Source organism: Hermetia illucens, chromosome 2 (genome assembly GCF_905115235.1).
Source record: "Hermetia illucens chromosome 2, iHerIll2.2.curated.20191125, whole genome shotgun sequence".
NCBI lineage: Eukaryota > Metazoa > Arthropoda > Insecta > Diptera > Stratiomyidae > Hermetia > Hermetia illucens.
The window spans coordinates 184,128,241-184,142,299 of record NC_051850.1 but is presented as its reverse complement, the minus strand read 5'-3'; the positions used below and the strand labels follow the sequence as shown (position 1 = coordinate 184,142,299).

Here is a 14,059-nt window from a genome sequence, read left to right as displayed (position 1 = left end):
ACGAACCAATCAATTCTACTCGAAATTTCTGCATGAAATGATGGAAATAGCCCCGGCTTGGCTACCTAGTGAGGTGTGTTGTAAATAGAAAATCATATCCAGCTATTCATCATTGATATTCCACGGAGCTGGATGAGGTTGGCTCCTATTAGGGTGTGTGTCACGCGATAGTCTTATCTAAAAACGTCGATATATTATCGATATGGAATTGGTTTTCAATTCTTGCAACGAAACGGGGCTCTTGAAACGTCTTGAACTGACTTCAATGCATGATTTTGTCCAGGATTCCAGGGACAATATTGAGTCGACACTGCCATGCATGTCCTTTGAAATAAGCTTACATAAACAGCAACGTCGCTTGCATACTGAAGGATATTCAAAACCCACGCTGCCTGGCCTTCCTACGAAGAAAGCTTTGGGGTTCATGTAGGCTTCAAAAGATATGGCTTCCATTTTTATCTGGGACGACTCAATTTTCCCAAAGTACATTCTGCAATAATAATTTCGGCGAACGAGTTCTAGATTGCAGCATATTGATCAAACTTCGGAGCCCCCTGGCTGGAGGGTAGTGCGTCGCAGTCAATATCTCGCTCTACCTTGTGCCGAAAAGCCAGAGTCGGAGACGGAATTACTACCTCCCACCCTTTTTTCTTCAAGAAAACGCAAGAATCATCATCGTATCAATTCAAATCTTGAAATATATTCTTGAAATTTTTCATCCCCCAAAAGAATGCCGGCGGAAAATACACACATGCAGAAGATATTTGTTTGGGATTAATGTGGTTTTTCCTTTCTCGATTGAACCCTGGAGGGATTTGAATTTTCTGGGTAATACAAAAGTAGCACCAGCAATCAACTACACGCCCATTAGCCCATTAGACAAGCGAATGACTGAGATTTTTCATCGAACACATCGTCCTTGGTGCCTCCCCTCGTTTCGCAATGGTCCTGGTTCTGGTATTTTTGTTGGTGCTCTGGGTGACGTTTTTCTCTCGCTGTGTCTACCACTTCCCCCGCTCCCTGGGCTTGGTTTGATTTTAATGCAATGTAGTCCTGCTAATCCTGATGACTCCAAGTGATGGATTTGATACGAATTGCTAAAATATTTTCAGTGTAATTTTTTTGCTCAGAATCGAAATGACCGGGGGAGCAAGGGTTCTGTTTGCGGATTGAGGGTTGTGAAATATGCAAGGAGTTTTTCATTGGCATCATGATAGGGCGGATACTAAGCTTTTCGGGAGCAGATCGAGCTATTAATTTGGTGGCAAGGATTTATATGATTGTATCGAAATACATATATGCGCTCTTTGCCGCCGGTAGGGTAGTATTCATCGATGATATTTTTAGATATTTTTGTGGAATAATACCAACTCTAGGAGGGTGGAATTACTTGGAACATTACATGTTTAGTAGTTGTTGACTCGAAAAAAGGCTCTGAAAGGTCTAAAAGGATCTAGGAGAAAAGAATGTGTTCAATAAAAATAGGTTCGTAATATTAGGGGACGAAAAAGCAACATTTTACCAAGGAGCGATTCATGGCGAATGAGAGAGTCATAGTTACTATGAATAGACCTTGCGACTAGACGGCGACACTTTCTGAAGCTTCAAAATCACCTGAAAGCCAAAAAAGTTGACTGACGGTTTCGTCCATAGCAGAGACAACTCATCAGATGCTGCTTCACCTCTGTCCTGCGACAGATGGTAACCTCTCCATTTCGGCCCAACCGTCTACTTAGAAGAATTTGTACTTTGGCTACTGCGATGTCCAGATTAGAGTTTCACCTAAGATGTTCATCAATCCAGGCACCACAGGTGATACCGTTCTATCAGGCGTGCAACACAAAACTGTCCAGCATCTACTCATATTCTCTATCGCTGTCTCGTGCGGTGCTGTCAGATTCCGTAAGCATGGATATTGAACAGTAAAGCCTTACGCCCATAGTAGCTTAGACGAATTACCACGATAACTGTTGGCAATTCCTAGCTCTCCTAGCTAAGCTTCATGGTGTGAAATGCCAGCGATTATTTTTACATTTTTATGGACCTGTGGAGACAAAACATTCTATTCTTAGACAAGCACAGTGTAGCTGGTCTTCCGAGATACGCCATCATATTTCTTGCAATAAAGGCATGTCGATGACTGAGGCATGAGCCGAGCCTCCAATGTAACATAGTCCTTGTTATCGACATCCAAGCCAGCATTAGAGCATTGCACTCAGCGATGCCATCCTAAAGGCCGCTGAGATAGCGCAAAAATATGCTGAACAGGCTGGGTAATACGCGGGAAGTCACCCTATCCTGGATTCCTGGTCGCAGGAAAGTATAGGATAATGAGCAGATCAACGGACTGGTCAGGCAGATCTCAGCTCTAAACAGTTACTGGAGACTGTGAAGGGAAGAATCCGCTGGCACTACGTGACGGCCGTTGACACCAAAAGGCTCGCCGCCGCCCGAACTCAAGGAGATCTGACGCTTCTATTGCCAAACCTAACCCCCAGAGTTTTTGAACCAAATGCGCGGACTATGCTGCCAGATTCATTCAGACAATTCCTGTCCAATTGTCCAACTAAGTCTATGGACAAATAATTCTTTCCGGTCCTCAAAGAGATCACTGATTGTAAGGTAGGAGAGTTGCTATCCTTTTCGAACGCTATGGGTTGGTTCTGAACCTGCTCCTGCCCTTCTCACAACAGCCATGGTGAGAATTGCTGGGAAAGGCGTCAAAACAAGGCACCAAAATTCAACTTACCTACCTACCTTCTATTGTTACACTAAGAGGAAGAAAGCAGCTGCATATACGGACGCCATTGATTTTTGCCCTAATAAAATCGGTTCCATAAATGTCATTGTTCCTTGTAGGCCACATGCTCATATAGAAGAACCTGCACCCGAATAGCGCTGATTTGAGGTGAAAATCGTAAAAAGACGCTGCTGCTCTAGCTTGCAGCAGTGTGTGAAATTCTTGCCCACTAAAATAACCCTCACGTCTTCGCTCATATCGTGGGACTGCCGTGAAGTATTACTTCAGGCAGAGGGCTCCTGTTTACAACACCCCGATTAAGTCACATGCCCGTTGCGTTTTTCGAACAGTCTAGAGGTTCTTCCAATCCGAAGTAATGCAAGTACCTCCTGCATCCGCTGTGTCTCTTAAGCAACTGTGTTAGGTGATAATTCAAATCGCTCTGTTTTCGCTTGGTCCATCTCTCAATATACGGGTCCAGCGGCCTTTTCCGGAATTACCTCACTGTAGCCGCCATCTCCTGTACATCTCCTTCCTAATGACTTTTCAGAAGCCGGCAGTCACATCGGACAGATTCACCCTCCTTCCCTGTTAGAGGTCCCACACTGCCTCAAGCTAAACTGTCCTATATGCGCTACACATCCTCAGTGCAATAGTCCGATCTAAGTAACCAGGATCACTCAGTTTAGCTAGGCTGCCTTTAACGCAATATCCTTAACAACCGAAAATTCAATTCGGCCTACTTTAGGTCTGAACATACGACGGATTTCACTTCAATAAAATTCGCACTCATGTCGTGTTTGCGACTATATAGAAATGGAGTGTTTACCACCTGTCGCTAGTTTCGGCCACGCTTGTCCCAGGGCAGAGGTGAGCAGCGTGTGATGAGTTGGCTCTGCCCTGGACGAAACGGTCAGTCAACTTTTTTTTATTAACTTGGGTGTTTAATCCAAACAAGAGGAGTCCAATGACCACAAGAGAGAGAGGAGTCCAATGACCACAAGAGAGAGAGGAGTCCAATGACCACAAGAGAGAAATTAAGTTGCTTCCCAAGTGTTCCGGTCCGTCATCAAGTGGATCCGGACTCAGGACTCCCATGGGCATAATGGGACCTTAAGGCTACCTCAAATCCTGCTGGTTCAAACTTAAAGTTAATTGGCGCAGTCTAAACTCGGGCACCGTAACCCACAGACTTTTTTTTCCTTTTTCTTGCGAGGACTCGTATCATCATACTCAAAGATGACTTAAATCTCCTCCTGGACAGTTTTCTGCGCTTCGCTTTTGTTGCCCCTAAAAAGTGACCAAAAACTTCTTAAGGTTTCGTGGAAAACAAAATTTTATTAAAATCGGTTCACTGTTTATCTGTTTGTCTGTCCATCTGCCTATCTGTTACAAGCATTTTCCTTAGAACCGGTTATTCCTATTGACATGAAATCTGGTTGGAAGAATGAAACTGCCAACCTGCATGAACGTACTGAATGACCTTATTCTATATAAACCCTGCGCGGGAGGCCAATAGATGCAAAAGGGGGCTGTAAAATGTTTATCCATCAATCTCCTGATTTTGTGTTTGGAATGGAGTTGTGGACGACGCCCAGCACACTTTTTTTCTTGTGGAAGGTGGGATGGGATTCGTTAGCAGCTCATTTTAAACACACGGTATCTCTCTCCAGACAACAATGTCGAGGAAATTCTGAGGAACGCTGGCAGGTGGAGCTATGTTGCCCATTAAGTTCGAGTCCCTCTTGTTGCAAAGAAGATAGAGCTCGACCGGTGGAGGAGCCGAATAGCAGGGGGTTCTTTGTATTGACAGTTTCCTTCTAAATCCCCCCTCCCGTTGGTGAAAGGAATTCCCTGATTTGAAGGCTCCACAAGGCAAGAGATTTCGGGAGCTGGCCCAATGTAATGTGACAAACGGTTTCAGACTAACTCTCTGACAATGGGGAGGTGTTTAGTTGGTAGTCCCACGACATACCCTTGCAGGACTCCAACACTTTGTGCATTCACTTACCCCATCCCAAACAAAAAAAAACAAAGAGTACGATTTTTTTACAATCCAGCTCCAATGCCCTGATGCAGAGGATATAGGAAACCGGAATCGGATCATGGAGTGTCATCACTGCTGAATCTGATAAATCAAGGGAGACGTAAAATGATCGTAAGGCATTTCCTATGGTGGAAGCGTTCACAATGCATTTTCCAAGGCATACTTTAGAACTTGTAGTGTTATTCAACGATAATTACTGACTTTCATTTGATTTCGATTATTCTCGAAGCTGGTGAGAGTTACCGGGTATATCCTATGCTTCACGATGAGAGAGAAAGGACCTATAAATCTGAAGGAGAATGAAACGTATCGACTACGATTTCTTCCATTGGTACAGAAGGATGAGTTTGGCAAGTAGATACACGCCGTGGTGAAGAGGAGTCCACATCAGAAGATGGTCCCTTTAGAAGCCGAGGCCAGTATCTCGTTTGTTACGCCTATTTGGGGTCAAGCACTGCACTGCAGGATAGACTGATGCGGAACATAGCACCTGAGGCCAACCTATATTTCTCTGTGTGCCTTTTCAGGGGCCAAGCCTCTCGTCTACCAAGACCGTTAGTGAGCGGTGATAGCCACACCCTGTAGGAGGTGACCCTACTATTAACAAAACGCTACGGATCTAGACCGGGGAGTCGAAAAACACCTCCCCCATCCAGGGTGTCATGCGAACCGTGCCCATTGGATAGTTTGCAGTCGGGGGTAACTGACTGTATTCGAACGGAGCCTCACTGATACCTGGTCGCCTCAGTGAGTAAGTTAGATCTTACCGTGCCAAGGGGGGCTATGGCATGGCGGACCTCTTAACCCCCATACTCGTGGGAATCAGATGAGTACAAAACTAGAAAAGAAAACAAAAACCAAAAAAGCGGGGCCCCGTACAGCACAAAAACTGGTTTATCAGGCGGAGGCACGTCTCCGAATTACTGAAAGCCAGGTGACTACACCCAAGAAGGGTGAAGTTGGGACGTCAAGCAGTGGATCCAAGGTGAGCATTGGTATACCGCGTGGACTACAGCCAACGAACACCAGTGCTCAAAGAGCAGGGACCAGCAAAAGCACGTCTGAGATAAATATAACAGACGTCAGGAAGGAGACAGGTCTCAGTGGCGCCGGGGTTAAATGGTACCTGCGCTATCTGAAGGAAGGCCTGAAACCAGAAGAGGCCCTTAAGAAGACTCACGACAGACCTAAGCCATCTCTACCGGAGCCGAGAAAGCGGGGAGCAGCAGAGATCAGCCCGCATGAAGGGAATGCTCCCAAAAAACCCAGACCTGAACCCACGAGAGGAGAAAACCCGGGCAGGTCAGGAGGGAAGGCAGGACCCAGGAAACCCGGCATTAGCTATGCTAGTGCGATCAAGGGCATTCGACTGGCCATACTCACTCGGGAGGAACAGGAAATCATTGAGGAACTTGTCGTCAAGCAGATGATCAAGGGTTGGACGTCGAAACTGGTGTTCATCGGGATACGTTTTCGACCAGGCCTTATACTGGTGGACTGCGCGACGGAAGGTACCGCAGAATGTGTTAGAACCATAATTCCTAGATTGCCAGGCTTAGAAGGGGTGGAACTGTCAACATGTGCTGGAGATGATATACCAGGAGCCCACATGGTGACAGTTTTTCTCCCAAAGGCCGCGGCAATAGTAACATGAGACTCCTAATTGCTCAGAACGAAGATCTCCATACTCGACTATGGAGAGTCTTCAGAAGCAAGGTGGAGGGAAAGGGTAAACTCCTCACGATCGGGGTAGATGACCGATCCCTAGAGGCAATTAAACTTCGGAGTTGTCATATCAACTACCGATTTAGCAACATACCCGTGCATGTGCACAAGGAAAAGCCAAGGAAAGAGACCTCGGTGGAGGCATCGGGTGGAAAACTTACCGAGGTCCCTGAAGAAGTCGCGGAAGCCATAGAGGCGGAAAGAACTGGATCAACCAGGGAAATAGACCTGCTGCCCAGTGAAGAGCAGAAGCTGGACGGCCTAGAGCTAGGACTCCTAGGCGGGGACAGCGACGCGCAGGAAAGCGCCATGTCGGAGGAGGAGGGTGACACTCCGACAGTGGAGAAGAGCTCCAAACAATAACGGAGCCAATGGCCAGCACTAGGATAGCCCAGATAAACCTCCACCATGCGAGAGCTGCATCTGCAGTGGTTGCAAGGGCAAATTCCAAGGAGAACATTGGAATAGTGCTAGCTCAGGAGCCCTGGGTGTACCGGGGGCAGATTCGCGGTCTGCAAGGAGGAGACATGCAGGTAATTTGTGACTCCTCTTGTGAAAAACCAAGAGCTTGCATAATTCTCAAACGTAATTTAAAATGCATATGTCTTTCAGAGTTCTTAACCGGGGACCTTGTGGCTATCCAAGTCTCATTGGAAGCCGGGAGGAGCACTCGAGAGGTAGTTGTAGCATCGGGATACTTCCCAGCAGACGAGAGCCGGGCTCCACCGGAACAAGTCGCAAAGCTGATGGAGTATTGCGAAGAGAGGGCGTTACCACTTCTTCTCGGCTGCGATGCCAACGCCCACCACGAAGTCTGGGGAAGCAGCGACACTAATCGTAGAGGTGAGTACCTTCTCGAATTTATTCTTAGTAATAAGTTAGAAATATACAATGTAGGGAACACTCCAACATTTGTGACCAGCACCAGACAAGAGGTACTAGATATAACTCTAGGAAATACCCTAATGAACGGGATGGTCAGGAATTGGAGGGTGTCGGATGAACCCGCAATGTCTGATCACAGGATAATCAGATTCGACATTGAGGGTAACTCCGAAATAAAAAGAATAATAAGGAATCCCACGAGAACGGATTGGGAATCATACATAATACACCTGAGCAACAACATTGCCAACCTTCAAGGGGGCGGTGACATAAAGAGCGAATTGGAATTAGAAACGGTGGTGGAAGACCTCAACACAATCGTCATTGACGCATATGAGGCCAGCTGTCCGGCCAAGACAGTCAAGTCATCAAGGGATGTACCATGGTGGAACAGGAACTTAGCCAGAATGAGAACGGAGGTACGAAACCTCTTTAACCGGGCAAAACAAACCGGGGACTGGCGGAGGTATAAAAATGCACTGACTGCGTATAGCAACGCGATCAGGGAAGCGAAACGGAACAGCTATAGCGAATTCTGTGAAGGGATTGAACAGATCAGAGAAGCAACCAGGCTGTACAAGGCTGTAGCCAAATACGGGGGAATATCCTCTGTCTGCTTGAAAAAGGAAGATGGGACATTCACCGAGAATGAGGAGGACAGGGTACACCTGCTTCTTAGAACTCATTTCTCGGGGTCCTACCCCTCGGCGGCAGGCGACAATAATCTGCCTGACACCCCAACAACGAATAAAAGGGGAAGGAAAGAGAGCTGGAAACTAGCAAAAGAGGTATGCTCAGAAGCTAGGCTAAGATGGGCAGTGGGAACTTTTCAACCAATGAAATCTCCCGGAGTAGACGGCATTTTCCCAGCACTTATCCAGAGAGGCCTAGGAATTATCTTAGAGTCTCTTCTGAGGGTGGTAAGGGGGAGCATAGCACTGGGTTACATACCAAGGGCATGGAGACGGGCAAAAGTGGTCTTTATTCCGAAGGCGGGTAAAAAGGATCCTTTTCATCCTCAATCTTTCAGACCAATCTGCCTAACATCGTTCGTACTCAAAACGGTGGAGAAGGTCATAGACAATTATATTAGAACTAACGTTCTAAAGCGTAATCCCCTACATCACTGTCAACACGCTTACCGGGCAGGAAGATCAACTGAAACTGCTCTGTATCAGCTGACAGAGATACTACGGGACGCCATAGAAACAAAAGAAATTGTACTGTGCGCGTTTTTGGATATCGAATGAGCATTCGACAACACATCGCACACAGAGATACAGGATGCCCTGAGCCGCAAAGGAGTGGGAAACACCCTGGCACTCTGGATGGGCAAAATGCTAGAAAGCAGGCAAATAAAGGTACCGAGAGGTACAAATTCTATTATCATGAACACCACTCAAGGCTGTCCACAGAGTGGGGTACTATCGCCGCTGATGTGGAGTATGGTAGTGGTTGAACTCCTGGACGTGGTTACTAATACTGGAATACAAGCCCAGGGCTACGCGGACGACATTGTTCTAATCTGTAGGGGCAAATATGAAGGCACCCTATGTGATAGAATCCAAACTGGATTAAGGGTTACTAGTGCCTGGTGCAGGAAGGTGGGACTGCGGATCAACCCAACCAAAACCACCATAGTACCATTCACTAGGAGGCGTAAGCTGGATCACCTGAAAGCCATAACATTACATGATATGGAGTTGAAACGAGAAACAGAGGTCAAATATTGGGTAATCACGCTAGACCAAAAATTACTCTGGAAGACACATGTCGGAAACACTTGTCGAGAAGCCACGAGGGCTCTGATGACTTGCAAATCCATAGCAGGAAAAAAAATGGGGTTGTAGCCCGAAGATACTACTTTGGATATATACTGCAATAGTAAGGCCAATGATTACCTATGGAGCGGTAATCTGGGCAGAAAGAATCGAACTCAGCACACAAGCCAGGGAATTACATAAGCTCCCAAGGCTGGCTTGCGTGTGTATCAGTGGGGCAATGAGGACATGCCCAACGGCATCCCTGGAGGTCCTTCTGGGATTAACCCCTCTCCATCTGCACATACAGATGCAGGCAAGGAGATCAATATTCAGGATGGCCGGTAGTATGAGTGAGGCGGGGAGCTGCCTAAATCGAAGGAAGATTGATATCCTTTCTAGGCGGTATCCCGAATTACTGATACCGAGGGACAACGTGACAACAAGATTTCACTTCGATAAGAAGTTTGAAACACGTTGGAGTAACAAGGCAAACTGGGAGAGCGTGGCTGCGACATACGGCTTAAACCAGCAACTGATTACTTGGTACACTGACGGATCCCTCACAGCAGAGGGAGCGGGTGGCGGTGTCATCCAAGGAAAATATACTTTGAGCCAATGGGCAGGTACACTAGCATATTCCAGGCGGAAATTTACGCCATAGACAAATGTGCCTCCTTTAATCTGCAAAGGAACTACAGGGGGCAGAACATAGCTATTCTCACCGATAGCCAAGCAGCGATCAAGGCACTTAGGTCCAACCAGGTGAACTCTAAACTGGTATGGGAATGCCTTGAGGGACTGAATACACTCGGCTCGTCCAACAAGGTCTGGATACTTTGGGTTCCAGGCCATGCTGGGTTGGAAGGCAATGAGGCAGCGGATGAACTAGCCAAGAAGGGAGCAGGGATGCCTTTACACGGGCCAGAACCCTTCTGTGGAATCGGAAACGGTTTCATGGCTATGAATCTAAGAAACGAAGAGAAACGGTTGAGGGAACTATATTGGGCGGGCCTACCAGGGATGGAGCATTCCAGGGTGCTTATTGGGGGATTCGAACTCATGCGCCCAAAGGATTGCTTAACCTCACCAAAAAGAACCTGCGAATCATAGTGGGAATTCTCACTGGTCATTGTCGGCTGAACTATCACCTAGTGAAGCTAGGGATATCTACGGACTCTGCCTGCAGGTTCTGCGAGGAGGAGGACGAAACCTCTATGCACGGCCTGGGACAGTGTCCGGCACTTGTGCAAAGTAGGTCGATACATCTGGGAGAACACTTAATACCAGATGCAAAGCTGAAACTTCTGGAAGTGGGGAACATACTAAAGTTCCTAACGGTTACAGGCCTGCTTGAGATACTATGATCAACAGGTGCACTATAACCAGTAAAAGGGGCACACTAGTTCTTCAAGGACGCGGTTTGACTTTCCCTTAACAGAATAATAATAATAATACGCCTATTCAGAAAGTAACTCCTAAATCTACTGCTGATATGGCTGATGTGATTAGATGTTCGTAGTCGGTCAATGGAAACCCAGTCGATTTTGTGACATGTCTTGGGCTTGAATAGTCTGCTGCCGATAAAGAGGCGGTGAAAGTTGCAGAAGTTCACAGACCTCCTATCGTTGTCCCTGCGGTCACCAAAACAATACCACCTCATCAAATACCCCAGGAAGGTGTCGTCAGGACCAGGAATTTAGGTCACTAATCACCACCAAAATGTCACCTTTAGGAAACCTCTCCGGAACTGCTTGTAACTTCTCAAAGAAGACAATCTCTTTCATTATCTTAGAAATGTCCGTTGACGTGCAGTACTGCGCAACTGTGATACTCCTCAACCTGGCCCGGAATCTTACAGTGAAAATCCTGTCAGCAACGGCCTTCTAGGTTATGGGAGCACGTCCTGCGGTAGCTGCTAGCAAAAGTCGAACAACAAATTCGGGTCTGCTACCACTAGGCTTTCCAGAGTACAAAGGGACGGTGCCGCTAGGGAGAGAGAGAAGTACTCTCCAGAGTCCTATCATCCCAGGAGGGCCAGAGTTCTCCCTCAAGTTAGACAAAGCAAACAATTTGAGGGTCCTCGATATTGTTGTCAAGGAGAGTACGCACATTCCAGGAGTCAATCGCAATTTGGCATTTTCGATAATTAGAAGTCGTGGACATCAGGTCAGACGACATCCAAGGCGTTTTTGTGGTAACAAAGTTTTGAAGTTTGCAAGTGGAAAGCCCAGGAATCTCCAGGATTATTGTTGTAGCATATCTTGTGGAGGTTTCATGACTTGATTACTGCTCTTAAACGATACCCAGGGAAAAAGATGTTAAGTGTCGCATTCATACATATCAAAAGCATCCCTGATTTTTCCGGCACCAGTTTCAGTAAGAGATAGGGATTTCTGCACGAAAAGTTCTCAGAATATGAATATTTCGAGTAATTTGAAAAACTGTTCACTATCATATCCTGTTTTTTAAATAATCCCCACCAAATTTTCCCAACTCTACTGGAAAAGGTCACAATTTTCAGAAGTTAGCTCCCAATCCATTCAGTCCATGCAAATAGTTTAATCCTCTTTCATTTTGAATGTACTTGGTATTATCCTTCATATCGTACCTCACACTGTATCCACTCGTTGAGGTCAACTATATGCATTGACCTCCTACCGGAAAAGTTTACATCGTGATAACAAATTTTCTCGTTTTCAACTGGTTTTGCAATTATTAATTAATTTCGCCTCTCAGGCTCGCCATTTCGCTTTCACCGTCCTCCATCTCCGAATATATGCAAATCAGTAAACTAACACTTTCTGTTTGGATATGATAACATGTCATGGATTTGCAACTCTCGCTCTAGATCCGCTACAGACTCCGCTCCTAATCTTCCCAGTCTCGTTCTCCCGGGGGCGGCTTCGCTGCGTATTCAAGTCACAGAATGGCGAACTAGTGGTGGATATTTTCGAGGAATTTTGGTTAAATTTTAAGCACTTCGGATTTCCATATTATGCCAACATATCATACATGCACGTAGGAGCATCCTTGCAGCTATATGGGCATCCTTGTTTTATGGACGTTATTTCGTGCAAAAGAGTATTTAAATGGGTATCTATTATGTCTTGTTGCCGCAAGAGACTGGGGAGCACTTTCGCAGGATATTGTGGCTCTGGCGAAGAACTGTTGAAATAACTTTCCCAGGATATTGGAGTGGGGATTAGCAGGATGGATTTTGAGTAGATAATGCGGTCAGTTCAGGTAATTTATTTATTGGATGAGTCAGGACAAGCAGGCTTAGGGTCGTACTTACCGGTCCAAATTGTTCGAAGTAACTTTTGACGTCATCGAGCGTTGTTGGGGCCGACAAGCCTCCAACAAATATTTTTTTTGTTCTCGTCACCATCTGGAAATAAGGAAAAGCAATGATATCAGTATGGGTTGATTTATTGAGCGGTAAGGACGAAAGGTATCTAAAGGATTGCTGTTGATTAAATTTCAAATTTCGAACACTTTTTCATGGGGACCTCTAATTCCGAGTGGACCTGCTACATCAACAGATGGGCGTAATAAATCCTTAAACCTAGGGATGGACACGGTTGAACAGAGGAACCAGCAAAACATTTGCTTGTTCTGGTAAATAATTCATTTCCGCATCCACCACACATTGTTATCGTCCTTGTTTTTGACAATAACTCTTAAACAAAACCAATAAAATCACAAGGAAAATAATATTTTAATAAGTAATTTCGTTTATACATTGACTGTACCAGGACCTTCTGTTAACCTCGAGAACAAATGGATATTATTCCCGTTTTCAAGTCAGTTATCCTTTTAACTTGGGAAAATTAATCGAATGTAAGGAATCATAAATACGAAGGGTTGAAGGTTTCCCTTAGAATATGAAAGGATTAAATTAAATTTTCAGGAGCTCCGGAGTGGAGCGGAACCTGAAAAATAACCCAAACATTTGTTGTGATTCTAGTACGATAAAGGACGGTTATATTTGTATTAGGTCCTTTGGGTCTTTTCAAATTGAATCTGATGCGAAGTTATCCTGCATTTCCGCGTTACTTCCAAGCGCTTTAATTGATACTCTTAGAAAACCCGACGGTACTCTCACGAGCTCCAGACTGGATTCAGTACAGACCTTCCTAGAAGTACACCACCCGGGAGAACGGGTGATAGAAGTGGTAGGGGAAGAGTTGACAGTTCTTGCAACCCCTTCAGCACGCAAGTGTTGCAAGGGGAACTGGAACACTGCGAAAGCGGCTGTTACCCATGAAGAGGTGAGAGGTGCCATACTGTGTTTTGAACATTTCAAAGCACCTGGCATGGATGGCATCTATCCGGCAATGCTAAAGGAGGATATGGAGCATTAAGAGCAACCTCTAAGAAATATTTTTCGAGGATGTCTTGCTCTGGGCTACGTGCCTTCCTCTTGGCAACAGGTTAAGGTAGTCTTCATACCGAAACCTGGGAAAGATGACTATTCTAATCCAAAGAACTTGATTTCATTCTTGCTGAAAGGTTTGGAGAGACTGGTGGAGCGTCACATTAGTGGAAACGCACTTTGGTCACACCTACCAACATGCTTACCAACGTGGAAAGTCCTGTGAGTCTGCTCTTCATTCTTTGGTCACAAAGATAGAGGATGCAACTTTGAATGGTGAGTACGCGATGGGGGTGTTCGTGAACATTGAAGGGGCTTTTGACTGTGCGCCTTTTCAAAAACTTTGTGATGCCGCCAGAGCGCATGGTCTTGATGATGGTTTAATTAAGTGGATCCATGCTATGCTAGCGCAGAGATTGCTATGCGCTGAGGTAAGGTGTCGATCCCTACCTGACTGCAGAAGCAACGAAGGGCTGCCCCCAAGGAGTATGCTGATCGACTCACTACTATGCGAACTGCAAAAT

The 14,059-nt window shown here is 45.8% G+C and overlaps 1 protein-coding gene across 1 annotated transcript in view; it reads right to left on the bottom strand.

Moving 5' to 3' along the window:
- Positions 1–14,059, bottom strand: part of LOC119647856 (RNA-binding protein Musashi homolog Rbp6) — a 1,519,969-nt gene that overhangs the window by 687,261 nt on the left and 818,649 nt on the right. Inside the window, exon 5 of the mRNA XM_038049124.1 lies at positions 12,456–12,548. Within this exon, the coding sequence (XP_037905052.1) occupies positions 12,456–12,548 (93 nt within the window). The remainder of the gene's footprint in view (positions 1–12,455; positions 12,549–14,059) is intronic.